The 27,417-nt window shown below is 50.2% G+C and overlaps 2 protein-coding genes across 2 annotated transcripts in view; both read right to left on the reverse strand.

Annotated features, from left to right (window-relative positions):
* The window catches only part of DECR2 (2,4-dienoyl-CoA reductase 2, peroxisomal), a 16,063-nt gene extending 9,897 nt beyond the window's left edge, over positions 1–6,166 (reverse strand). Inside the window, exons 1-3 of the mRNA XM_015429724.1 lie at positions 6,103–6,166; positions 3,592–3,709; positions 1,276–1,344 (exon numbers count right to left, since the gene is read on the reverse strand). Of these exons, the coding sequence (XP_015285210.1) occupies positions 1,276–1,344; positions 3,592–3,709; positions 6,103–6,166 (251 nt within the window). The remainder of the gene's footprint in view (positions 1–1,275; positions 1,345–3,591; positions 3,710–6,102) is intronic.
* A 3,389-nt stretch (positions 6,167–9,555) lies between these two features.
* Positions 9,556–27,417, reverse strand: part of NME4 (NME/NM23 nucleoside diphosphate kinase 4) — a 23,016-nt gene continuing 5,154 nt past the window's right edge. Inside the window, exons 2-5 of the mRNA XM_015429725.1 lie at positions 21,197–21,360; positions 17,979–18,080; positions 12,834–12,946; positions 9,556–9,990 (exon numbers count right to left, since the gene is read on the reverse strand). Of these exons, the coding sequence (XP_015285211.1) occupies positions 9,870–9,990; positions 12,834–12,946; positions 17,979–18,080; positions 21,197–21,360 (500 nt within the window). The 3' untranslated portion in view covers positions 9,556–9,869. The remainder of the gene's footprint in view (positions 9,991–12,833; positions 12,947–17,978; positions 18,081–21,196; positions 21,361–27,417) is intronic.

Here is a 27,417-nt window from a genome sequence, read left to right on the forward strand (position 1 = left end):
GAATGCGGCACTGCAGCCATGAAATTAAAAGACGCCTGCTCCTTGGGAGGAAAGCGATGGCGAACCTAAACAGCATGATAAAACGTAGAGACATCACCCTGCCAACAAAATTCCACATAGTCAAAGCAATGGTATTCCCAGTAGTCATGTATGGCTGCGGGAGTTGGACGATAAGGAAGGCCGAGCGCCGAAGAATAGGTGCTGGAGAAGACTCTTGAGAGTTGGACTGCAAGAAGATCAAATCAGTCAATCCTAAAAGAAATCAACCCTGACTGTTCCCTGGAAGGCCAGATAATGAAACTGAAGCTCAAATACTTTGGCCACCAAATGAGAAGGGAGCACTCCCTGGAGAAGAAGACCCTGATGCTGGGAAAGACTGAAGGTCAAAGAAGACGGGGACGGCAAAGGATGAGATGGTTAGACAGTGTCATCGATGCAACGAACATGAAATTGAGCCAACTTCAGAGGACGGCGGAGGACAGGAGGGCCTGGCGGGAGATGATCCATGGGGTCGCGAAGAGTCGGACTCGACTGTGCGACTGAACAACAACAAGAAAAGAAGAGGAAGAAGAAGAGATTGGATTTATACCCCACCCTTCACTTGGAGTCTCAGAGCGGCTTACAAACTCCTTTCCCTTCCCCTCCCCACAACAGACACCCTGTGAGGTGGGTGGGGCTGAGAGAGCTCTGACACAAACTGCTCTTTTTCAAGGACAGCTGTGCCAGAGCTTGTGACTGACCCAAGGTCACACCAGCAGCTGCACGGGGAGGAGTGGGGAATCAAACCCGGTTCTCCCAGATTAGAGTCTGCATACTTAACCACCACACCAAACTGGCTGTCTCCCGGCTAGCTTGAAAACACAGAATTTTTAACCCCAGATGAGTTTTGCAGATTGGATCGACTGCTATGGGCATATTTCCCACAAGATCTGGAAGGTGGTGGTGGGGAGAAATAGATTTGCCTGCTACAGTACAAAGAGGGAAGCCTGTCTTTGGATGCTCCGCTCTGGTTGATGCATGTGGGGTTTTCTCTTTGGACAAAGAGTAACCCTCTTACCAGCTAGAAAGCTACGGGTATATATGGCTCTAGAAGGGGAAACTGTACAACGTCACGGTCCGTCAATGGCAATGCACTTCTAAGGGGAGAAAAATGCTTCTTTGCAAAGAATAGCTTCATAACTGGGCAGTCATGGAAACAGAAGTGGAACGCGGCCAGGTCTCAAACCCACCACAGATACTCCCACTCTAGAATCGCTGAAGGGCAATTAGCCGTACCTCATCAGGACTTCTGCAATGCGGAATCCGATCCCAGAGCCACCTCCGGTGATGAACGCTACTTTGCCCCTGGAAAAGAGGAGGAGGGATATTTTCACATGGTGCAAATCAGAATCTGTACGTGACTTTTTGTCATGTACACTCAGAAATGACATTATAACATCAAGCAGGGAACGGCCACACTTAAATTTTATTTGTCTTCTCAAAGCACAATACCACCAATATATATATAAAAACCTCTTAAAAATACAGTTTGTTGGCAGCATGTGGAGAAACATAAAAAAGGCACTTAAACACATCAACAAAGGCGCTACCAGCACAGTCGTCATAACTGTTTAAAACTGCTCTTGATATCCAGGCTAATGAAACAAAGATGAAAATACTTGACTGAACTTTACAAACACAGTGATAACCAAACGCAAAATGCAGGATGCGGTAAATGATTTCTGTCCTTTAAAATCTGGCTTCCAGGGAACACCCAAACAAAAATGAACGACCATGGGTTAAGAGGAGTTGGCAAGGGCGGTTGAAATTCTCAATAGAATATCACAATCCTCTTTCACAGACCACACAGAGAGGGGAGAACCAGAAAGATGACGACAACAACAACAAAACAGTTACTAATGACCCCAGTAACAATACTATCAAGTTATAACTTCTGAATTTTTCTACTGGCCATTATTTCCCCACTGGTACAGCAACCATTTGCCGCCCTACCGAACCTGGCAAATCAACGTACTTTCAAAGTTAGAATGTAATTAAACAGCCTTCAAGAAAAACTGTCCACCATTAAAGACATTAATCTCAGACATCATTTACAGGCCAAGGAGGTTCTACACTTCCATTGGGAGGTGAGGTGGGAACCTCAGCAGCGACGGTTCGGCGAGCGGCGGCGGCAGCGGAGTGGCATGTAATGGCGGTGGTAGTCAAGGCAGTGAGTGGAAGAAAAAAGGAGACGCGACATCTAGCGGTGAACCGGCAGCGAAGGCGGAGCCTGGAAGGCGTGAGGACACTTGGCGCAGGCGCAGTGGAGCCTGAGGGACGGAGCCAGTGCCGCGCTGATGCGATCAGCACGACGAATGGGCCCGCCAACTCCAAAAGATCTCCCAAGGACGGAGGGAACGAAACAATACTATCAAGTTATAACTTCTGAATTTTTCTACTGGCCATTATTTCCCCACTGGTACAGCAACCATTCGCTGCCCTACCGAACCTGGCAAATCAACGTACTTTCAAAGTTAAAATGTAATTAAACAGCCTTCAAGAAAAACTGTCCACCATTAAAGATATTAATCTCAGAAGTCATTTACAGGCCAAGGAGGTTTTACAATTTTTATAAATTTCTCTGAAGTCCCTTTTAAAGGCGTCAATGTCAAATCTTAAAAGTTCATTTTTTTCATGTAGATCTTTATTGTTAGCATTTGCTTTGTATAATAAGAGACTCCTGTGAAGACTTGTTGGCTTCATCTTGAAATGTTCTGCTGCTAACCAATGATTTCCCCTCAGATGCATCATCTTTATTGGCAGTTGGCATAATTTAAATTAACACCTTTGATGAAGCAGAAGTAGATATTGACTTAGTAGGGTCCCTAATAGGATCAGAAGGTTCTTGTAGTGGCAGCTGAACTGCAAACCACTCTGCAATTCAGGCAGCTGGATTAATACACTCAACTCGGTTCTTGTAGTGGCAGCTGAACTACAAACCACTCTGCAATCTCAGGCAGCTGGATTAATACACTCAACTCCATGCTGGTCACACAATTGAATCAAGAGATGAGCCAGTTTGGTGTAGTGGTTAAGTGCAGTGGATTCTAATCTGTAAAACCAGGTTCGATTCCCCCCTTGAAGCTCGCTGGGTGACCTTAGGCAAGTCACAGCACTCTTAGCCTAAAAATAAGCATAGCATGCCACCTAGTTCTGGAGAACCAGGTTCGATTCCCCCTTGAAGCTCGCTGGGTGATCTTAGACAAGTCACAGCACTCTCAGCCTAAAAATAAGCATAGCTCGCCACCTAGTGGTGCCAAAAGAGAGCTACAGCTTTGGTAGCCAAAAAATCCCCCCAGTGGGGGTTCTCCTGGCTGTTCCACGCACAATGACATATGATAATTTCAATTTCGCACAACAGTCTTGTGAGGCAGATCGGGCTCAAAGGCCGTTGGAAGAAAGCCCTCAGGGAAAACAAATGGAGATGGAAGTTTCCTCCCCCCAATTTTACTAGGCTTTCACAACTCTAGTGCTGAAACAAACTTCACTTAAACTATAAGAGACTCAGGGCAGGTTTTTGGCCTGTGCAAAAGTGATCTTGGCTACACTCACTTGAGGATGTCCAGGCTAAAGAGGTTGCAATATTCCTGGAGACAGTCATCGGTGTCCACATCAGGAGGCGCCTCGCACGCAGAGCCTTGCCAGGATGCGGCGGGCTCTGTGGAGGGATCTGCAGAAAAAAGGCCACTGAAAGACAGTCACCCCAAGCCCAACGTGGAGAAGCAGCCACCCCTTTCAGCCTGTAGTCCCCCAAATACCACTGATACTGTGATTTAGCTGGACTTGCATGCAGCCAGATCATCTCGAGGAGACATGGTCACAAGCAGCTGCCTTCTACTGAATCAGACCCTGGGCCCATCAAGGACAGTATTGCCTACTCAGACTGGCAGCAGCTTTCCAGGATCTCAAGCAGAGGTCTTTCCCATCACCATCTGCCTGGTCCTTTCAACTGGAGATACCAAGAACTGAACCTGGGACCTTCTGCAGGCCAAGCAGAGGCTCTACCACTGAGCCACAGCCCCTCCCTAGCACAGGACACAAACAAAACTGTTTTAGTTTGGTGTAGTGGTTAGGAGCAAAGACTCTAATCTAGGAGAACCGGGTTTGATTCCCCACTCCTCCACATGCAACTGTTGGTGTGACCTTGGGACAGTCACAAGTTCTGTCAGAGCTATTATCTCAAGAGCAGTTCTCTCAGAACTTTCTCACCCCCACGTACCTCACAGGGTGTCTGTTGTGGGGAGGGGAAGGGAATGGAGATTGTGAGCCACTCTGAGACTCCTCTGGGTAGTGAAGGGCGGGGTATAAATCCAATCTCTTTCTTATAGCCAAAACAGAAAATAAGCTGGAAAACCCCTTGATATCCCTTTAAAATCCCACCTGCTCCACCCTGTTCAAGTCATTGTAGTATACTGGTTGAACAACTATCTGGGAGACCCACGTTCGACTCCCCACTCTGCATTGGAGGCTTGCAGGGTGACCTCGGGCCAATCTTGGCCTAACCTACTTGACAGCATTGTTGTGAGAATAAAAGGGAGAAAGGGGGAGTATTGTAAGCGGCTAGGTCACTACTGGTGGGGAGTGGGAATGGACGGAGATAAATAAATAAATAATTCTCCACACCAAACAAAACCAGGGAAAAAATCCATTAAGGGGGGGGGGAAGAGTCAAATTTTATGCACTTTTAATACAAAACACAAGAAAGGAAACTTGACCGCAGCCTGCATACCCTGTACATATTTTGGCAGTTCACATCTCAGCAAAACTCAAGCAAGGACAAGCTGTAAACCAAGGAAGAGGGAGCAGAGTTCAAGTGTGCAAAAGATGGGGGGGAGACGTTTCGCAACCCGTGTTTCTGCGTCCCAGGCCCCAGCTGTGCATGAGACTGGCAAAAAGATTTCCCTTAACATGCAGGAACAGGCTGCCACATTTGCAAGGCACAGGGAAAGCCTCTGGAAGGAATCAGTAGATCAAGTTGTTTGCAAAAGGTCAAAGGAGGGGGGGGGGAATTTGTCAAGGTTTGCTGGGACGCTTGTTCGAATTCTGTCAATAAGTATCTTGTCAGGATTACAGAGGGAAAGATACTATCCAATCTGGCAGAGAGGGGCACACTTTTCCCTGCTGTATTTGTACAACAAGGTTAAGGGGAAACGGCGGAGACAGAGGTTCTAAAACTCAAGCAAGGACAAGCTGTAAACCAAGGAAGAGGGAGCAGAGTTCAAGTGTGCAAAAGATTGGGGGGGGGGGGAACCCATCTAATCTGTGGGAGGAGAAACTTCTCAGCAACTTGGCCATGGCAGCTTCACAGCAAGGTTGCCAGCCTCCAGGCGGGCCCAGGAGATCGCCTGGAATTTAAATTGATTTCCAGACCACAAGAACCGGTTTCCCCCAGAGAACATGGCTACTCTGGAGAGTGGACTGGACTCTATGGAATTACACCCAGCTGAGGTCCCTCCACCCCCAAATCTCCAGGAAGTTCCCAACCCAGGGTTGGCAACCATCTTTCACAGCCAGGCACCTGAGCCCACCCCCCCAAGCCCCTCGCTCTTCCTGCACCTCCGGGAAAGACAGAAGGGGACATCTCTTTCCCAGCCCGTTGTAATGCCCTGAAGATGAACATATTCCACGAAGCCCATTTAACATGACGCCGCCTGCTGCATGCCTCCATCCATTTCGCCTTGCTTTCATCCTGCTCTGTCCCGAGGAAGCGGCCCGGCTCCCCCCCTTTCAATACCCTTCCCGGGAGGAGCAGCAGATCCAAGCCAGCTCCTAAGCACGTGTCACTGAGCCGCTGACCCGCATTCGCCCCCCCCCCCCTCCCCGGTTGCCTCCATCGCTTGCAACCTGCAAGTTCCTCGGGGCAAGGAGCACCCGCCTGCATCGGGGAGCGGCGTCACTGAAAGAGACCTTCCCATTTGGGAAAAGACCCTCCCCGCATTGTGGGGGGCTGGCAAAGCTCCTCTCAGCCCCTCCTTGGGACCCAGCATCCCACCGAACCAGGAGCGCCCTCCCGCCTCCCTAAATCCAGCTCTGCGGACTCCCGGCAGGTAAACCTCCACTCACCTGGCCAGCGCAGGACTTTACTCCGAGCACGCCACGCCTGCGCACATGACTCACGGCAAAGCATGGTGGGGGTCGTAGTTTCCTGTGGATCGAGCGCTCGCAGAGCATTCTGGGATGTGTAGGCCTTTTTTTTTTTTTTGGTCCCGAAAGCGGTCGCTGGTTTTATTCTTAGTGTTATTGATTAATCTAGGCGCGTGTATAATTAACTAATAAATTACATTTATACTGGAGAAGGCTCTCGAGAGTCCCTTGGACTGCAAGGAGATCAAATCAGTCAATCCTAAAAGAAATCAACCCTGACCAGTGTTCCCTCTAAGCTGAGTTAGTGTGAGCTAGCTCACAGTTTTTTAGCCTCGGGCTCAAACATTTTTTTGTCTTTGCTCAGGAAGGGTGGCTCCAGTACAAACTAATTTATGCAGTAGCCAAATCACCTGCTCACAACTTTATTGCTAGTAGCTCACAAAGTAGAATTTTTGCTCACAAGCCTCCACGGCTTCGAGGGAACATTGACCCTGACTGTTCCCTGGAAAGCCAGATACTGAAGCTGAAATCCTTTGGCCACCCAATGAGAAGGGAGCCCTCACTGGAGAAGAAGACCCTGATGCTGGGAAAGATTGAAGGTCTAAGAGGACGGGGACGGCAAAGGATGAGATGGTTGGACAGTGTCACAGATGCAACGGACATGAAATTGAGCCAACTTCAGAGGACGGCGGAAGACAAGAAAGGCCTGGCGGGAGCTGGTCCATGTGGTCACGAAGAGTCGGACTCGACTGTGCAACTGAACAACAACCAAGGTCACCACCCCGGGGCTCAGGGAGGCAAGGGGACGTTTCGTGCCCCCCCGGCCCCCACGCGGGCATTGCAGCCGCCGCCGAGAACAGCTCCTTTTAAAGGAGCCCCTCCCGAGAGCTGGGGGAGCCAGAATGACCTCTCACACGTGATGTCCCAGTGGCAACGCCGCTCAGACATAACATGCAAGAGGTGGGATTTGCCCCTAGGAGTACTTGCTCCACAGAATCCAAATTCGGATCCCAAGCAAACTTTCTGTGCTGAGAGCTGTTTTCAACCAAGAGGTGCTCTTTCTCTGCTATTCCTCCGAAGGGCAGCTGCTGTTCTCCAGGATCTCAGTGGCCATGCCCCTCTCTGGGCCCGTTCAGACAGGGCATTGAAGCGGGTTAGAAACTGAGTTCTTACGCGCGATCACACGCACAACATCTGCCTCCCGTCCCTAACGGTTGCCAACCGTCACAAACACCCCTTAAACCGGTGTAGTTTGCCACTAGATACCCAAGTGGTGTTTTCCTGAGTGCTCCGGTTCTAGCCGATTTCCCCCGTCTGATCGCTCTCTGCCGGTGTCTAGCCACTTCCGTTCGGAAGCCCGAGGCTTCCGCTTTTCGACCACCATTTTTTGTTTAGCTTCAGTGATAACACGCTTGGGCGAAGCTTTGCCCCGGCGTTCATTTTTTTTTAAAAAAAGGTGGTTAGTTTTAGGCTTCGGACGAGTCCGGGACCTCACGGAGTCCAGTTTCGCTGTAAAAGTTTAAAGGGCAGTGTCCCTTCAGGGCATGCTTTTCGGGACAGGGTGTTCTGCGCCTGCGCGAAGATCTCAAATCTGTGGATGGCTGCCTATGCGCATGTGCAAAATGTAAAAATAATAAAAAAACACCCGCCGATGTGCCGCTGCGCGCCTAGTGTGGACGCCCGGGAGCGATGTGTTGCGCGGTGAGGGAGGTGAGTGTGACCGCGCTTGCCCCGGATCAAATTAGTCCACTTGGAACCGGAGCAGTTTAAACCGCTCCTAGCAGGCTGTCTGAACGCACCCTCTCTGTGGCAAAGAAGGGGACCCCTTGCGCCCTCCTGTGCTGATGACAAAGGATGGAGACGGCCTTGGAAGGCCTACCCTTTGGGGGTGGCACTCCGCCAAGGACTGGGGAATTTCTGGAGGTTTGGGGGTGGAGCGTGTGAGGAGGGGAAGGAGTTCAGCAGGGTTTAATGCCGTCCAGTCCACCCCCAACAGTGTCCCAGGGGTTCTCACTCAGTGATCTTGGGCTGGTCATTCTCTCTCATCCTAGCCTACCTCGCAGGGTTGCTGTGACTGCCCTGATCTTCTTGGAGGAAGGAGGTACAAGAGGAAATAAATAACAGAAGCCGGGATGCACCCATAGGTACGAAAAATGCCAGCGTGTAACATATGGATCCCCTCCCATGTAGGTCTGTGGAAGGCTCCAGGTTCAAACTCCGACATCTCCATTTGCGGGATCTCACAAAACAGATGGGGGGGGGGAATAATTCTCTCTGCCTGAGATCCCGAAGAGCTGCTGCCAAGCACAGTGGACAAAGTGTAGCCAGGTGTACCTCTGGCCCTCATATGTTCTCCTCCCAGTCTGTCAGAACCCAGCTTTTAGCGAGCGGAGAATCGCCACATTCCCTTTCCAAGGCCCAACCCAGATGGTTTCCATAGAAAATGGGTCTCCCGTTTTCACTTCTGAGTCAGACCCGTCTTCTCTGCCGGTTTTCCAATACTGCCTTTCACTTTCATGAAGCAGCAGCAAGATAGATGTCGGTGGGCAGTCCTGTTTGAGGAAGCAGAACAAGGTTTGAGTCCTGTGGCACCTTCCAGGCCAACAAAGTTTAATTCTGGGTAGAAGCTTTTGTGTGCATGCACGCTTCCTCAGATACCGAAGTGTGCATGCACATGGAAGCTTCTATCCAGAATTAAACTTTGTTGGTCTTAAAAGTGCCACTGGACTCAAGGGTTCTCTTGCTTCAGACCAACACAGCTACCCACCTAAATCTATCTGAAGCAACAGTGTGAGTTCACACGAATAAAACTTTGTTGGTCTTAAAGGTGCCGCTGGACTCAAACTCAACCGGAGGAAGGGGAAATGGTGTTGTAAGCAGCTTTGGGTCCCCACCGGGAAGAAAAGGGGGGATTTAAGAGTAAAATAAAATGGGCCAGGGAACTGTTGCCATGAGAAAAGGAGTGGAAGCTGTTTGGGCACAAAGGTTGGCTTCCCACCCGTCTTCCCTTGGGGGCCTCACTTCTCTGTAATCATGAAGACTAGAAACACCCTCTATTAAAAAAAGAAGTGAAGAAGCAAAGTTTTCAGGGTATCACAAAGCTGACGTCCCCTGTGTTACAAACTGGCTTCCGCTGTACCACAACCAGGTCTTTGTTTTTCTGGGACAACATGTTAAAATGCTTAAAAGTTGGTGAGTTTTCAGTATACGGACTGAAAACATTTTTCTCTTGAGAGTTCTGGCACCACTTTTTAAAGAGAGAGAGTCAGTCAGTCCTGGCCACAACAATGATAAAGGGAAAAGATTCATTGCTGCAAATGGGTTTTCTCTGCATCCGAAAGAGGCAGGTTGTGTTTGGACTAGACAGGGATCCCTCATCACAAACACACAGAACAGAATCACATTTGTGCAAATCATTTAGTGTGTGTGTGTTTTTTCCTTTTAATTCTTTTCTTTGACTTCTGTTAAGAACGGTACTCTGCCGTTTTCTCGCGACACCCGTAAAAACATTCTTCAAAACAATGGCACTTGGGTTATTCTGACGTACTCGGCAGCTTACCACAGTGGTTCTGCGTGAGGTACCTGCTCCCCTGAGCAGAGGGATAGTGGTTAAAGTGCAGCACCATCCCATGACCGCCCCCCCCCTTCAGAGCCCATGATGCACAATGCGCATGGCTTCAGGAAGGCCGCCACGCCGGCCGAGGTAGCAGATCCGGAGACAGGTTCTTCTGGGCACAGTGCGGTCTTCAGAGTTCGTACATGATTTTGTGATCACAGCAGTCCCAGTCAACTAGCTCGTTGCTGCGGAACCACAGACTGATTTCCCGCTGGGCCGTCTCCACGGAATCGCTGGCGTGGACGACGTTCCTGTTTCCACAGGAGAGAAAAAAGACATGCGCGGTGAGGGCGCTGGAAACATCAGGGCTCACCGCGAAACTCAACACTGTTCCCATCTGGCTGGCCGCCAAGCATCCTGGGAACCCGAGTGTGCCGCATGATGGAGTGAGCTCCCGTCTGTAGTTCCAGCTCCTGCCAACCTGGCAGTTCGAAAGCAAGACATTGCAAGGAGATAAATAGGTACCCCTTCAGTGGGAAGGTAACAGCGTTCCGTGCGCCTTGGTGTTTAGTCATGCCGGCCACATGACCACGGAAACGTCTCCGGACAGCGCTGGCTCTTCGGCTTTGAAACGGAGATGAGCACCGCAACCCTAGAGTCGGACTCGACTGGCTTTCAAGCAAGGGAACCTTTACCTTTAGCAGTAGAAAAGAGCGAGAGAGTCCAGGAGCACCTTCAAGACTAACAAAATCTGTGGCAGCGGATGAGCTTTTGGGCGTCACGGCTCACTTCTGCAGTATCCGAAGACGCTTATGAAAGCTCCTCCCCTGCCACGTATTTTTGTTAGTCTTTAAGGTGCTCCTGGACTCTCGCTCTTTTCTACAGCTTATTATTTATTTGTTCATTTAAAACATTTATTTCACATCTCCTGGAGAAAAGAGCCGGTTTGGGAGTTGGACTGCATGGCATTATACCCTCTCGAAGTCCCTTCTGTCCTGGGAGCCCACCCTCCTGGGCTCCACCCACAAATCTCCAGGTACTTCCAAACGTGGAGTTGGCAACCCTAGTGAGAATCCTTCCTTGGAGACCCCTGGCGTAGCCTACCACCCCAAGAGACTACAAGTCCCAGCCTGCAATGTTCCCCCTAAGCCGTGGAGTCGTGTGAGCAAAAATGCTAATTTGTGAGCTGCTAATTTGTGAGCTGCTGGCATGAAAGCTGTGAGTAAGCGATTTGGCTGCTGCATCAGTCAGTTTGCCCTGGAGCCCCATCCTTCCTGAGCGGAGACAAAAATGCATGAGCTGGAGGCTAGAAAACTGTGAGCTAGCTCATTCTAACTCAGCTTAGAGGGAGCACCTGGACTCCCAGGATTTTCTGGGAAGGAGGAATGGCTACGAAGGCAGTTTGCATCTCTAACATGGATATTCCCTAAGCAGCCAGGATCGGACTGTGAACCTCCCTCATTCAGGGCTGATTCACAATAGTCCTTCTGTCGAGATAAATGCTCTCTCTTAGTCAGCCAAGAGCTCTTAGTCACGGGGTTCACTGTAACAGGAAGCTAATTCGAATGTTAAACTATATTTTTTATAATTTCATTCCTTTTAACTCTCAACAGATGGGGAAGGCAAAGACAAGGATGAGGCTACTGGATTTGAATTTCAAGACGTTTCTAATCCAGTCATTCATCTAAAACCGGTGTTTCTATTTATACCGTTTTCCAGGCATTACTTTATTAAACACGGGTTCTGATTTTTGACCTGGGACTGGAACGGGAGTTGGCAGTCTCCAGAACAGCCCCTTTGTACTACTCTAATATCTCCTGAGGAAGATCCAATTTTGAAACGTCGTCATATAATCCGGAGACGGCGTTGATGATGTACCGACGCACAAGGATTTCCTTATGATTTATTAATGGTGTTGTGGTGCTTTAGATTGTAATACACGGGAAGCTTTTTCTTTGCAAGTCTTGGCGGCTGCTTGATTTGTGGGTCAGACTCTCACGACTGCTGTCTTTATACTCATTTTCTGCTGTTTAGGGCTGCCAGGTCTGACTCAGGAAATATCTGGGGACTTTGGGGGTGGAGCCAGGAGCCAGGGTGTGACGTCACTTTTGTGATGTCACTAGGGTTGCCAACCAGTATCCCCTCTAAGCTGAGTTAGTGTGAGCTAGCTCACAGGTTTTAGCCTCCGGCTCACACGTTTTAGTCTCCGCTCAGGAAGGACGTGGCTCCCGAGCAAACTAATTTATGCGGTAGCCAAATCGCTCGCTCACAACTTTAATGCCAGCAGCTCACAAAGTAGAACTTTTGCTCACAAGACTCCACAGCTTAGAGGGAGCATTGGTTGCCAGGTGAGGCCAATACGCCAGAAGGAAGTTCCGGCCATCACATTTAAAGGGACTGCGTTCCTTTTAAATGCTTTCCCTCCATTGGAAATGTGGATAGGGGCACCTTCTTTTGGGGCTCCTAGAATTGGACCCCGTAGTCTAACCTTTTTGAAATTTGGGGTCCGCCCCCCCCGGAGAAAGGCACCACCAGCTATGCTGAAAATTTGGTGCCTTTACCTCAAAAAGCTGCCCCCCCCCGAGCCCCAGACACCCACGGATTGATTATCCATTATATCCTACTGGGACCAGTTTCCATAGAGTATAATGGAGCGCCTAGCGGCCATTCCTTCTCCCTGGCTTTCTGAGAGCCCTGAAGTAGAGGGAAGGGTCTCCAAACCAGGGGATCCCCTCCACCAACTCTGGACTGGCAACCCTACCACATTGGCCCTCTAGAGTAACTGGCTGGCCATTGAATGAGACAGGATGCCCCTCCCCCAAACACTGGCCTGAGCCAGCAGGGCTCTCCTAAGGTTCTTCTGCTGATTCCTCCATTTCATATCTTTATTAAAGACACAGGAGCAAGCCCGGCTCTCGACCTGACCAGTCTTCCATACAGGTCAGCTTTCCATACCATTGCAATTGGACCCTGCCGCATTCCTGGCCAAACGGTTAATCCAGCCCTGTTTGCTTGCCAGGCCGTTTGAGTTAACCTGGACAATTTACACTGGCCACATCTCTCCTACCGCGAGCGTTCACAGGCCGGAGGCTCCGATCAAGGTCTGAGTCCAGTGACATTTGTCACGACACGGCTGGGCCCTCCTCTCTCGTACCTGCTGACATGGATGCTGAAGTCTCCGCGGACAGTGCCCGGCTTGGCTTCGGCAGGGTTCGTCTCTCCCACCACGACTCTGCAGGTCTTGACAACGTTGTGGCCTTCCCACACCTGCAACAGATCCAGGGAGGGGTTCCAAACTCAGCACACCCAGGGCTCCAAGACAGCATCCTAGACTAGGGCAGGAGACTCGGGTTCAAATGTCCACTCGGCCCATGACGCTCTCTGGGAAACCCTGGGCCAGTCCCACACCCTTTCTTTCAGCCTAACATACACCTCACAGTCTCGCTGTGAGGCGAAAACAAAAGAGGGGAGAACCGTTTAAGCTACCCAGAGCTCCTTCAATGAAGCGAATAGTTAAACAGTATAGAAACAATGGTGCTTTTCTGCACTCACTGGGGGCTCGAGGGTTGGAATAAGATCTAGGAAACCCCGGTTCTAATCCCCACTCTGCCATGGAACCTTGCTAGGTAACCTCGGACCCATCACGCTCCACCTCACAGGGCTGTTATTGCAAAGCCTAAAATGTAGGAGAGGAAAGCAATGTTGTAAACAGTAGGAAAGTGCAAGAGTCCAGTAGCACCTTCACTAGCAAACTTTGTGGCAGGGTAGGAGCTTTCAGGAGTCACTGCTCACTTCTTCGGATTCAGCTAGACTGGGAGTCCATCTGTCCTATATACTGGAAAGTGGACTGATTTCAGATGCCGAATGACATCAGCAGGCAAATGACAATACAAAGTGTGATTGGATTAGGTGTGATTATGCAGAGAGGTAGTAGGCGGGGAGAAATCAGCACTGATAATGAGACAGGAAACCTAGGTCTCGATTCAGTCCATGAGGATGCATTGTCTCGAGCTTCATTACTAGTTGCAATTCAGCAGTCTCTCTTTCTAACATCCCTTTGAAACTCCTTTGCAAGAGAACTGCTACTTTCAGGTCAGCAGCTGAATGTCCTGGAAGGTTAAAAGGTTCCCCCACAGGTTTTTGAATGTTGTGGTTCTTGATGTCAGACTTAATTCTTTGGCGGAGGGACTGTCCTGTTTGTCCAGCAGTGCAGAGGGTGGAAGGGCGTTGCTGACCCATGATGGCATAAATCACATTAGAGGATGAGCAGGAGTCGGAACCTGAGACGGCCTGGCTGATGTTGCTGGGTTTGTTGCAGCCCTTGGTACCAGAGCCCACGCGACTGTTCAGTAGTTTATCATTGCGGGTGAGAAGTTGTTGTAAGTTCAGAGGTCATTTCGGGGGGGAACGCGGGGGATCACAGTTCCCCCGGGTGAGGTACCGGGGGGCGGGGCACATGACGAAGCCCCGCCCCCCGCTTCCGGCCGCCCCGCTGTGTGGCATATGCTAATGAGTTATGCTAATGAGTTCCCCTAGCTCTTTTTCTACGAAATGACCCCTGTGTAAGTTAGCAGGCTGTCTGTATGCTTCACTATCTATCACTGTGTAATTTTATTCTGTCGTCATGTTGTGAACAGCTCTGGGTCCCCGTGGGAGAGAAAAGTGGGGTACAAATATTGAAACGAATACGATAAATAAAAGACTAAGATGCAGAGACTAGCCCGGTGGGGTTTATAGATGTAGGAGGCGAAGGCGTGAATCACTGGACAGCCTTGGGCATTCTCTCTATGACACCTTGCAGAGTTGTTGTGAAACCGGGGGGGGGGGGGCTTAATTTGAGCATGAATTTAAACAGTCCTGGTTTCCCATAAACTGGAAACAGGCTAGGCTGGCCCCCTTCTGATTTATTTAATGCATTCTTGATCCCAACCTTCCTCCAAAGAGCTCAGAGTGGAGTGCATGGTCCTCCTCACCTCCTCCTTTTTATCATCTCAACAACAACCTTGCAAGGTTGGTTAGGTGGCGAGAGAAAGGCCGCCCCAGGTATGCATTTAAGCTGGAAGGCTCTTGGCTGCAGTCACAGGAGAAAGACTGCTGTAATATAGTAGCGCTACCTTTGCGGATTTAAAGAGTAGGATCGGACAGCAACATCTGCCTTCCGTGCCCCACTCGTTGGCACCCCGTGTTGCCCTGCTTTGGAAGCAGAGTAACCAGGCACCGGGGAAAGTCCAGTGTTTACGGACGCCAGCGCTTCCACCCCGCTTTCCCTGACGTCTGAACTCTCCTGCTGCGAAAGGAACCCAGAAGGGAAGTCTGAACCCGCAGATCCATTTCCACCACCGTGTTGTTGTTGTTTTGGGGGGTGCTGCCTATATGCACATATGTGCATGAGCGCATATGCGCATGCAGCTGCCTGCATTAAAACAAAAACAACTGGGCAACGTGCTCTGTATTTGAGGCAATGCAGTAATGTGAATGGCTGTCCACCAGACGAGCACGTGGGGAAAACCGCCCCAGGGTGTGCTGTCTGGTTGGTTTGCCCCGCAACACTTTAAACCGGCGCAATTAGTGGCGCGCCCAGATTGTGGCAAGCCTCCCAGTGTGCCTTTCACTGTAGTCAACCTGCAGTCAAGCCGCTGTCGTCAGGGATACTATGTCATTGCTTTTGACCCCCTCTATCGCTGATACATTTCATTGCTTGTTGACTTAAACATATTTCTTACTTGTGAAATCCTGCACTGGAAGATATGAACTTATCCAGTCCTAGCTTCTAAAAGGCGAGTGCTCTGATAGCATCTGGGATAGGGGTCCCCCCCCCCGTATGTGAAATCACTTGCTAGTTTTCGTGATTCAGCGTCTCTGCAGCTTGTGATATTGGTAGATGAGCAGATGGAAACTCAGCTGCTTGTACGTTCCAAGGCTATATAGAGACATGCGTAATTTGAGCAGCTGAAGCACACTTATCTGTTGTTTAGGTAGACACTGTTCTCTTCTGGGGAAACCGGGCTTTTCCGCAAAGGCCAGCTGTGCACAGCACTGATTGGCTAGTATCAGTGACACCTTTTAAACCATGCTCCTGCAGCGAGCCTCCTAACAGTTGTTAGATCTGCATCAAGTACATTTGGTTTCTTCCCATGCCATTGAAAGATTCTCCTTCTAATTTCCGCTTGTCACATCCTTGATCAAGAGCAGAGGGCAAGCCTATTTCTTCCCCCTAACCTATTAGCAACCCTACTGGATCGTAACTCATGTTATTCACATGTCTCTCCACTCTTCCTCCTCAAAGCAGTTTTTTAAACATTTTTAAAAAGGCTGCTGTGTCCATATTTAATATATGTAAGTGCTGTGCTTAAAAAAAATATTAAGGCAGAAAATATTTAAGAAGGAAAGGGACGAGGCAGACTGCTAAATCAATATCCAATTTGCAGGCCAGTAAAGAGGTTGCAAAGGCGAACCAGAGTGAAGCTGTGATGGAGTTTCAGGAGGAAAAAAACATTGCAATGAGTCCTGATCAGCATGCATTTTAAACTCCCTAAAAGGTTTTTGTTTGTTTGTTTGTTTTATGCAGGCCTTGCACTGGGTGTTTGACAGTGCCTGCATTTCTTGCCGTTCCAGACAGGTGGTAAATAGAGTTTTTGAAGCAGGGTGGGCGTCTATACACGCCTGAGAGGTCTGCTTTAGAAAGCCAATACGGTGCACTGGCAAGAGACTACCGTTGGGGGACCCAGATTCAAATCTTGCTTTTGAAGCTCATTAGACCTGGGGTCCCTCTCTCTGCCCCCGTAACCCAGGTCTCTGCAACCTTTCTGGAGCCCGCAAGGCACCTTTGGAATTCTGACACTGGCTGCCAATGGCTGCCAAAAGAGAGTGAGACCAGGCACAACTGAAATAGGACCCCCTCCACAGTTTCAGGCCGAAGCTCTCTTTAAGAGGACTCCTTTAACGTGAGCATATGGCCTTAAAATATGTCCTTGGATATGCACAGTTGACCTTCAGTCACGCAGGGAAGATCCCTGTGCTGTGGCGGCAGCTGCTGTTGAAGTGACTTTTAAAAAATCCGCACAGCCAATCAGCTCTTCAGTGGCCAATCAGAAGCCAAGCCCTATCTGTCCCAGTTAACTTTCTAAAAACACTGGGTGGGTGCCGGTAAGTGTTTGTGGGCACCAGGGTGCCTGTCTGCACCACGTTGGGGAGGCCTGACCTAACCTACCACACTGGGTTAGAAGAAAGGGTTTTTAAAATAGTGGGCAGGTGGGGGGGGGGAGAGTCCCAGGCATGTCGCCCTGAGCACCTGGAAGGAAAGGCAGGATCAAAAGATAACAGAGAGAGAGAACAGAGGATAGGATCACCATCTTGAAGGGCTGTCCTTTGGAGGATGGTGCGGAGTTGTTTTCTGTTGCCCCAGAAGGTCGGACCAGAACCAGCAGGTTGGAATGAAATCAGAAGAGTTTTTGGCTAAACATTAGGAAGAACTTCCTGATGGTCAGAGCGGTTCCTCGGTGGAACAGGCTTCCTCGGGAGGTGGTGGGCTCTCCTGCTTTGGAGGTTTTCAAGCAGAGGCTGGATGGCCCTATCTGACAGCAATGCTGATGGTGTGAACTCGGGCAGATCGTGAGAAGGGAGGGCAGGGAGGGTTGCCGCCTCAGGGCTTAGTTCTTGTGGCCCTTTCTGACAAGCCCAGGGAAATGCTGATCTCCGCTTTGGGGTCAGGAAGCAATTTTTCTCCAGGCCAGTTTGGCTGGAGATCCTGGAGGTTTTTTGTCATCTTCTGGGTGTGGAACAGCGATCACTGGTGTGTGTGTTGGGGGGGGGGAAGTATTTGTGAATTCCCTGCATTGTGCAGGGGGTGTTCCCTCTAAGCTGTGGAGTCTTGTGAGCAAAAATTCTACTTTGTGAGCTACTGGCATTAAAGTTGTGAGCGAGTGATTTGGCTACTGCATAGATTAGCTTGCTCTGGAGCCATCCCTTCCTGAGCGAAGACAAAAATATGTGAGCCAGAGGCTAAAAAACTGTGAGCTAGCTCACACTAACTCAGCTTAGAGGGAACAGTGGGTTGGACTAGATGGTCCTGGGAGATCCCTTCCCAACTCTAGGATTCTATGACTTGGCATGGAGGCATCAGTAATTCGGGATTATTCCTTGTCTATGTGGGCAAATTCTCTCCCATTACATCAGCGCACAAAGAGATGCTTTGGGTGTGTGTGTGTGTTTGTGTGTGTCACAATCTCTGTGTCCACATCCGCTCCACATCCAAGATGCAAGAGCCTGTCTGGGAGCCTCTGCTCCTGCCCCGGCTTACCATGGCCACCACAGGCCCAGAGGTCATGTACTGGATCAGCTCATGGTAGAAGGGCTTCCTCCGCAGCTCGTGGTAATGTTCTGCTAGGATCCCCTCGTTGGCCTGCAAGAAAGAAGGTGGAATGTCTTGGATCGCACAGGCGGGAACCCCTCCTCAGTAGCCCCCACGCTGCTGGGCACCCACTTCAGTCCTCTGCATTGGACGGCTGGTGGCAGAAGCCAAACACTGGGACTCCCTCCCTTGGAAGGCTCACCTGGTCTTGTTTACTGGGACTAGGAAGAGCTTTTTAATTTAGATTGGACTTTTTGGTCTCCGGATTCCAACATTCATTGGAGGAAGACCTCAGAGAAGAAGAGGAGATTGGATTCATACCCCATGGCCCTTGACTACCCAAAGGAGTCTCAGAGTGGCTGACAAACTCCTTTCCCTTCCCCTCCCCACAACAGACAGACACCCTGTGAGGTAGGCGAGGCTGAGAGAGCTCTGACAGAAACCGCTCTCCCCTCCCCACAACAGACACCCCTTGTGAGCAATGTTCCCTCTAAGCTGTGGAGTTTTGTGAGCAGAAACTCTACTTTGTGAGCTGCCGGCATTAAAGCTGTGAGCAAGTGACTTGGCGACTGCATAAATTAGCTTGCTCTGGAGCCATCCCTTCCTGAGCTAAGGCAAAAATGTGTGAGCTGGAAGCTAAAAAACTATGAGCTAGCTCACACTAACTCAGCTTAGAGGGAACACTGCTTGTGAGGCAGGTGGGGCTGAGAGAGCTCTCTCGAGAACTGCCCTGGAGAGAACAGCTCTGAGAGAACTTGTGACTGACCCAAGGTCACACCAGCAGCTGCATGTGGAGGAGGAGTGGGGAATCAAACCCGGTTCTCCCAGATTAGAGTCCGTGCTTCTAACTACTGCTGTGGAGGGACTTCAGAGGTCCCTCCACAGTCTTTTCTCCAGGGGATCGGATCTCTGCAGTCTGCAGGTCAGTTGTAATTTCAGATCTCCAAGCCCCATCTGAAGGCTGGGAGCCCCACAGACACTGGCTGTTGTTGCTGTTGTTGTTTATTCTGGGCTGAAATAAATCATTCTGTGTACAGTGGGGCAAATTATACTTGACCCTTCCTTTCACAGGCGATAGAGATCAGTTCCCCCGGAGGGAGAAACGGTCACTTTGTAAGGTGGATTCTATGACCTTATACCCCGCTGTAGCCACACGCACCCAAAATCCACCCTCCTCGGGCTCCACCCACAAAATCTCCAGGTATTTCCCAACCCAAAGGTGGCAACCCTGCTTCCCTCCCTCCCATTAAAGCTGGTGCTGAAAAGGTCATACCAGAATCAAAGCTTCTGTGCGTACAGATCACTGCCAGGCAGGGTTGCCAACTCTGGGTTGAGAAATACCTGGAGATCTGTGGGGTGGAGCCTGTGGAGGGAGGGGCGGGACCTCAGCGGGGTGTACTGTCATCCGGTCCACCCTCCAAAGCAGCCATTTTCTCCAGGGGAATCGATCTCTGTCACCTGAAGGTTAAGTTGTAATTCTGGGAGATATCCAGGCCCCACGTGGAGGCTAGTACAAAAACTGAGGGTCACGGTATTAGGAAGATATGGAAAAATATATGGCACTGTGTATAACAGATGTATGCTTAAGGTAGATCTATTTTGTGCTTTTTATTTTTCTTTCCATAATTTTTCTATACTATTATATAAATATTGGTGTCAAGTATTACCAAATAGAGGCTCGCCAAAATAATACATCAAAGCCCCAAATGTGTGGTTGCCCGATAGAGCTTGAGAGACACGTTCTCCTAGATAAGTTATTATGTTTGCCGCAAGGGTTCCGATCAGACCCTAGGAAAATGCTGCTATTTTAAGAGCTTTATACTCACAAAGATAATTTCATTGCACCCTATGTCTTGTACGTATATCGCTATCCTTGAAAAAGATTGTATTTGATACACGTAAATTACTAGAGTCCCCTGAGACTAGCAATTGTGAAACGGACAAGATGCTGTTTGAACATAGTGTAAAAACCTGCACTTATTAAACGGAGACTGCTTGACCTGGAACTTCAAGTCTTACGTCCTACACAATTTAGCCTATTTTCTCAGGCTCAGTTGAATCTCCCATTTCAATATGGCCAGATGGCCCACTATCTTCACAACTTATTCCAGCCTTTGCACCGTAGAGCCTTTACACTAGCCTGACTAAATGAGTTCCCTTCAAAAGAGCTTTCAGGCCGGTTTAAGAAAATTCCCTTTCATGAAAGGTTATGTTCTTGTCCTTTAAAATCTATGGACTCAATATATCATATTATTTTTGACTGCCAATTTCACTCAGTCTTATGCAAAGAATTGTTGTCATCTTTATTTCCTCCTAATTATAGTTCAAATAGGGAAAAGGTTATTCAAAATCTACTAAAGGATGCTAATCCTAATATTACAGCTATCGTGGCCAAGTTTCTTGCCGAAGTAGTCAAAGATAGATCTATTCTAGTCAAGGATTGATTCATATTGCTTATAATGTCTTATATATCCATGCCGTGTTATTGTACATCTATGTATCTTACTGCTATGCCATTAAAGGCAGGGGTCATTTCCTGCAGGAGCGCACAGGAGCGGAGCTCCAGCTGTAAAGAGCCCAGGGGGCGGGGCACATGCAACAAACCCCGCCCCCTGCTCCCAGAAGCCCTCACTCAGAGCAAGAAGCAGCCAGGTAAGCTGCAGAGCCCCTCCCCCGCCCCCCCCCCGTCCAGAACAGTCCAGTGGCACCTTTAAGGCCAAGTCTTATTCAGGCACAAGCTCTCCCTCCTCTGCGAGGACAGATCTGCGCGTTCCCCCCCCCCCCAATAGCTAGCAATCCAAAAGAGTCCAGTGGAGCCTGAGCGGTGGGAGTGGCCTTCTGACACACTCCTGGTGAGGTCAGGGGGTGTGGCATATGCAAATGTTACGCTAATGAGTTACGTGAATGAGCTCCTGCACCTCTTTTTCTACAAAATGACCCCTGATTAAAGGTATTTGACTTTGACAAACCTGCACTTTGATGTATTATGTTGGTGATCCTCTGTTTGGTAATACTTGACACCAATATTTATATAATGGCATAGAAAAATTAAGAAAATAAAAATAAAAAGCACAAAACAGAGCTACTTTAAGCCTACTTCTATGGCACACAGGGCCACAGATTTTCCCACACCGACCTGGAGGTTGGCGGTCCCACCACGGCTTTACCTGCAACAGCTTCAGGCCGACGAGCTTGAAGCCCCGTTTCTCAAAGCGCTGGATGACGTCCCCCACCAGCCTCCTCTGGACCCCGTCCGGCTTCACCGCTATCAGGGTGCGCTCCTGCAGGCCGGGGATGCCTGTCAGGCCAAGAAAATGAGAAGGGAAACCAGCTGTGTTAAAAACACACACAGCCACTGAGACACTGGAAAGAGCCACTTGCCAAACACTGAATTTCAAAACTGATCAGGAGAAATAAAGTTAAGTTTCTAGTTCTCATGGCCGTGGTGGACATGGTCGGCTCATGCAAGCATCCTGTTTCCTTGTACAAACGGCCGCAAAGGCCATGGGATTGCTTCTTGTAACAAGGCACCCATTTCCTCTACTTGGTTCCTAGTTCCTGGAAGTTTGTGCCATAAGCTGATCAGGCACCACCCGTATTCCCACACCACTGCTTGCTTTTCAGTCGCTACCAACACACTTACGAGAAGACCCGAGCAGGGGTCATTTCCTGCAGGAACGCACAGGAGCAGAGCTCCGGCAGTAAGGAGCCCAGGGGGCGGGGCACATGCAACAAGCCCCGCCCCCGCTCCCAGCAGCCCTCAGTCAGAGCAAGAAGCAGCCAGGTAAGCTGCAGAGGCCCCCCCGGTCCAAAACAGTACAGTGGTACCTTTAAGACCAAGTTTTATTCAGGTACCAGCTCTCCCTCCTCTGCGAGGACAGATCTGTACCTTCCCCCCCCGCAATAGCCAGCAACCCAAAACAGTCCAGTGGAGCCTGAGTGGTGGGTGTTGCCTTCTGACACACTTCCGGTGATGTCAGGGGGTGTGGTGTATGCAAATGAGTTATGCTAATGAATTCCTGCACCTCTTTTTCTGCGAAAGGACCCCTGGGCCTATTTCCATTGGCTTCACATGTTCTTTTAATGAAGGGTTCCAGGTCTCCCCTGGCCACTGGTGGGGGATGGGGGTGTAGGCTGGCCAAATCCAGGTAGAGGAACTCCTGGAGATTTGGGGGTGGAAACCTCCAAAGGACGTTTAGAAAACCTACTGAGGGCCGAAGGTTAAAAACATAAGTAAGTGTGCACAAGAGTGTTTATTACAAAGACATGTAGAAACCTAATAGGGGCCCAAAATTAAGCCTCATAAAATGTTCAAAGTTACAAATACACAAAAAAGGACAGTGTGTGACCTGACGCGTTTCGGCTCGCAAAAGCCTCCTTCAGAGGTCAAATAGCACCAAAGACAACAAGCAACAGAGTCCCTGTAACAGATTTAAGGCAATTAACAATAAATGAAATAGGTAGGCCTTGTTTGAGGGTTTCCGTTTGAGAGGGGTCTGGAGAGGCACTGTAAAAATTTGGTCAAAGTCAATCAGTCCGTACATCTCCTTGCCCTGGAGACGAGAGACATCCGTTTTTCAGAGATTTAACGTCTAGAATTCGAGGAAGGAAGGGGAACCCCTGAACAGTGGCACGGCTAGCAACTCAAAGTGAACAAAGTCAGAGTCCAACAAAGACCAACAAAGTGGGTCGTAAAGGTGCCGTTGGCCTCTAGCTTTGTTCGATTGCTTCAGACCAACACGGCTACCCACCTTGACCTATGTAACTCAAAATGAAAGCATTTTCAAAAGGTATCTCCCCAGGGATGCCAGCCTCCAGGTGGGACCTGGGGATCCCCTGGAATCACAGCCCATCTCCTGGAGATGTTGGGGGTGCAGTCCTGGGAAGGTGGGGTTTGGGGAGGGAAGGGAATTCAGCAGGGTACAAATGCCATAAAGACCAACTTCCATATCAGCCTTTTTCTCCAGGGGAACTGCGCCTGGTACCATTCACTAGATGGCCCTGGAAACTCTATATCCCCCCCCCAAAGGGGGAAATCAGGACAAGGGCTTAGCAGAGACAGAAGTGGACAGGAACTGTCCCCACAAGGCCGGCAGGTGTGCAGGAGAGCATCTCACGACACCCTCTCTGTCTGCGCAGAACAATCCTGAAATCAAACAGCCGTCCTGTCTGATGCCCTGAACCAAGCGCACTTTGCCCCAGAATCCTCTGCAACCTTGAAAGGTAGAAAGTCTGACCACCGCCAGTTCAGGTCCTGAAACCCACCAGCCACATCGATATTTCAGCAAGGCTTTCTGCCAAACAGCCGCTGTCCAAACACGGGCAGAGGGCCACGGAAAAAGGAAATATTTGCAGAAGCGCACGCTGGTTTCACGTCGGGTTGCTCAACTGTGGGCCGCTGTTCTGTTCACGGGGGCTTCACACTGACATGTTATGTTACATCCTGGCAGCCTCCAGTTCCATCCATACGCCATTCACGTCTGAACACAGGAAGCCGCCTTATACTGAACCAGCCTGTCGGTCCATCAAGGTCAGGACTGGCAGACGCACTCCAGGGTCTCAACGGGGGTCTTTCAGATCACCCACTGCCAGATCCTTTAACTGGCGATGCCGGGGATTGAACCAGGGACCTTCCGCATGCCAAGCAGAGGCTCTTCCACTGAGCCACAGGCCCTATCAAGATCACTGTTGTCTGTTCTGACTATTAGCGGTTCTCCAGGGTCTCAGGTGGAGGTCTTTCACATCACCCACTACCTGGTCCTTCTACCTGGGGATGCCGGGGATTGAACCTGGGACCTTCCGCATGCCAAGCAGAGGCTCTTCCACTGAGCCACAGGCCCTGTCAAGGTCACTCCTGCCTATTCTGACTATTAGCAGTTCTCTAGGCTCTCAGACGTCTTTCACACCACCTACTATCTGGTCTTTTGAAATGGACCCATCCAAATTAGCTCCTTTCCTCGGCTGCTTTTTTTAACATGAAGGGGAGGTTCCATTATAGATCACCAATATAACCCACAGTCTGTTCCTCCAAAGCAGAGTTTTCAAATTTTGAGAGATGCATCAGAATCCTCAAAACTAGCTACGACGAACAGGTGGTGATGGTGGTGGATCAGGACCACAGTGCAGCCCAAGGGTAGAGATTAATTAACCTCTTCCCTTCCCCATACCATTTCCCCAATGTCTGTCGGTCCACTGGAGGGCACTATTTGCCCAAACAGGAACAACATAAGCTGCCATGGTAGATGGCCAACATTGCAACAATTCTGGCAAACCATGACCAGAGGGCAGCCTCACTATTTGTGCTCAAAAGTGCCATCGATGGTTTTAACACTATGCTTCTAGAGCGAGGGTATTTCATCCCCATGTTTTTTGTTACAGCTTATGGCTGGGACAAATAAAACGGAACTGAACTTTCCTAACTAGAGGAGAAAAGAAGAGAAGAGAGAAAAAGAGATTGGATTTATACCCCGCCCTTCAATCAGAGTCTCAGAGCGGCTTACAGTCTCCTTTCCTTTCCCTTCCCCTCCCCACCACAAACACCCTGTGAGGTAGGTGGGGCTGAGAGAGCGCTTTCGAGGACTGCCCTTGAGAGAACAGCTCTGAGAGAACTTGTGACTGACCCAAGGTCACACCAGCAGCTGCAAGTGGAGGAGTGGGGAATCAAGCCCGGTTCTCCCAGATTAGAGTCCACGCCCCCATAGGCGTAATCTTCGTGGGGGCGGCGGGGCGTCAGCCCCCACCGAAATTTTCAGGAAGGTGCTCAGCCTCCCCCGGGAGCCACCCTTGCTCCTAGCAAAGCAATGCCTCTGGCCCAGCCCCCCCTCCCCCCGGGAAATTGGAAAGTCTACACCCTTGCACGCCCCTGATGTCTACACCAAACTGGCTTTTTGGGGGGCCCGAGAGGGGAGGGCTTCCTTTTCCATTCCAGTTTTAAGTCTCTTGAGTACATTTTTATCTTGCCTTTCCTTGAGGGAGTTTAGGCTGGCAAATATGGGTCTACTTCCCCCCCCATCTTAATCCTACAGCAACCAAGTAAGGTGTGCCCGGCGGGGCGGGGGGAGGAAGACACTGGACTTCAGCCAGACAGCTTCATCACAGTGTGGGGGATTTGAACCTGGGGTCCCCTAGGCCCTATTCTGGTGTGCCTAGTCACTGGTCCACAATGACCCTCTTTAAGTGACATCTATCTAGACCAGTGATGGCGAACCTTTTAGAGACCGAGTGCCCAAACTGCGACCCAAAACCCACTTATTTATCGCAGAGTGCCAACACGGCCATTGAACCTGAATACGGAGGTTTTACTTTAGAAAAAACAACTCACACATTAACATCAGATGATCCAAACAAAGTGAGGAAAGGAATCCCAAATGCTTTCATTTACTTAAAATTATTTGGCAGAGAATCCGACACTTTAATGACGGTCTGGTCCTGGCTGAAGCGATGGCACGCGTGCCCACGGAGAGGGCTCTGAGTGCCGCCTCTGGCACCCGTGCCATAGGTTCGCCACCACTGATCTAGACGGTACCTAGGAATTCAGGGAAGCAGAATAAAAGACGTGTCCATAAAAACCTTGCAGTGCACAGATCAGTCTCCTCCACCCACCCCACCACCAGCCTTCCTCCGTCCCTAGCCACAGAAGACGGGCGGCTTTGGAAAGCCAGGGAGGGCGTGAGTCGGGAACCTTTGGGAAAGGGGAAGAGGATATTCAAGGGACCGGGCGGTGGGGGGGTGGGGTGGGAGAGAGAGAAGGAAACATGCAGCTCGGCCTGGGATTTCTCTAAGGCTGCGGGGGGGGGGGGAGTTTGCAATCTTCAAAACAAAACAGCTCCGGAGGAATCGCAGCCTGATGCTCAAACTAGAAGATAAGCTGGAACATAAAAGTATCCCTTGGCCTTAAAAAAAAAAAGTCAAGGCAGCCCAGAGGGACTTGGGGCTTAAATGCAACAGTAATGGGAGGGAAGGGTGGGCCGCTCTAGCCTTTCACCGAGGGTCACTGAAAATTGTCTTCTTCCAATGCCCCCCTGCCCCCCGGGAAGACACCGTCTTGGATGCAGACTCTTTTTGCCCCACGGCTGAGAAATTAACACTTGAGCAAGAACGGTGTAATGGTTAGAGTATTAGACCAGGACCTCAGGAGACTCGGGTTTGAATCCCCACTCGTGCCATGGAAGCTTACCAGGTGACCTTGGAGCAGTCACATACTCTCCACCTAACTTAACTCGCAGGGTTGTTGTGAGGATAAAACGGAGGAGAAGAGAAGCTGCTTTGGGTCTCCACTGGGGAGAAAGGGGGCATACAAACGAAGTAAACCAAAATAAATACATGTGAGTGTGCAGTTTTGTATGGGGAAAGCAGCCAAGAGGAAGAGGATTAAGGGCCCCCTACGGTTGGGAGCTGCAGTGGCTCAAGTGGTTAAGACGCTGAACTGCAGGCTGTGGAAGGTCAGTACTTCAGCAGTTCGAGACCCAAGTTGCCGCATGACAGAGTGAGCTCCCGTCTCTGGCCCCAGCTCCTGCCAACCTAGCAGTTCGAAAGCAAGACATTGCAGGTAGATACATAGGTACCACTTCGGTGGGAAGGGAACAGCATTCCGTGCGCCTTGGTGTTTAGTCACGCCGGCCACATGACCACGGAAACGTCTTCGGACAGCGCTGGCTCTTTGGCTTTGAAACGAAGATGAGCACCGCAACCCTAGAGTTGGACTCGACTGGCTTTCAAGCAAGGGAAACCTTTACCTTTACACGGTTGGGGAAGGCCAGGGTAACTCCACTCATCCCTTCTTGCAACTGCAGCACAGGATTTGCTACTTGGGGGGGCACGTCTGAGTGAGTTACCGGAGGATGCCGGCGTGGCACCCCAGGATGACCTCCTCCGTGGGCTCTGTTTTCCGAGCAAGAGGGAAAAGACAGATGTGCCAAGAGACAGATGTGCCAGGAGCCCTCTTGAGAAAGGTGCCTGAAAGTCTAGCGTCTCGGGGACGGTGCACACACTCAGAGGCTCCGAAGGAGAGATGTGCGGGGCGCCAGCAAATGATGGGAGTTTCTTTCTCTCTAGCTGTGGCATGGAACAGAGCCGTGGGTGCCCCTGTACGCAGATGCGAATTCAAAGTACCCAGCTGTTGCCTTTGGGGAAGATATTAGAACGGCTCTAGCACCATCGCCAAGGAAAGAGACTGGGCATCCCCAGGGGGCCATCCATAAACCGGGAAGAAGGACTCCAGAATTTAACTCCCCGAAAAGAAGAAGGAGAGGAGGAGGAGAAGGAGATTGGATTGCAGGGAGGACCAGAAGAGGCAATTTGGGGGACCCCCCCCAACCCGAATACAGCCTGCTGTTCAAAGATGGCCTCGGCGAGGGGGCCAACTGGGGCTGCGTTGCCCATGCCAGCC

This window comes from Gekko japonicus, unplaced genomic scaffold (genome assembly GCF_001447785.1).
Source record: "Gekko japonicus isolate JY-2015 unplaced genomic scaffold, Gekko_japonicus_V1.1 scaffold894, whole genome shotgun sequence".
Classification (NCBI taxonomy): Eukaryota; Metazoa; Chordata; class Lepidosauria; order Squamata; family Gekkonidae; genus Gekko; species Gekko japonicus.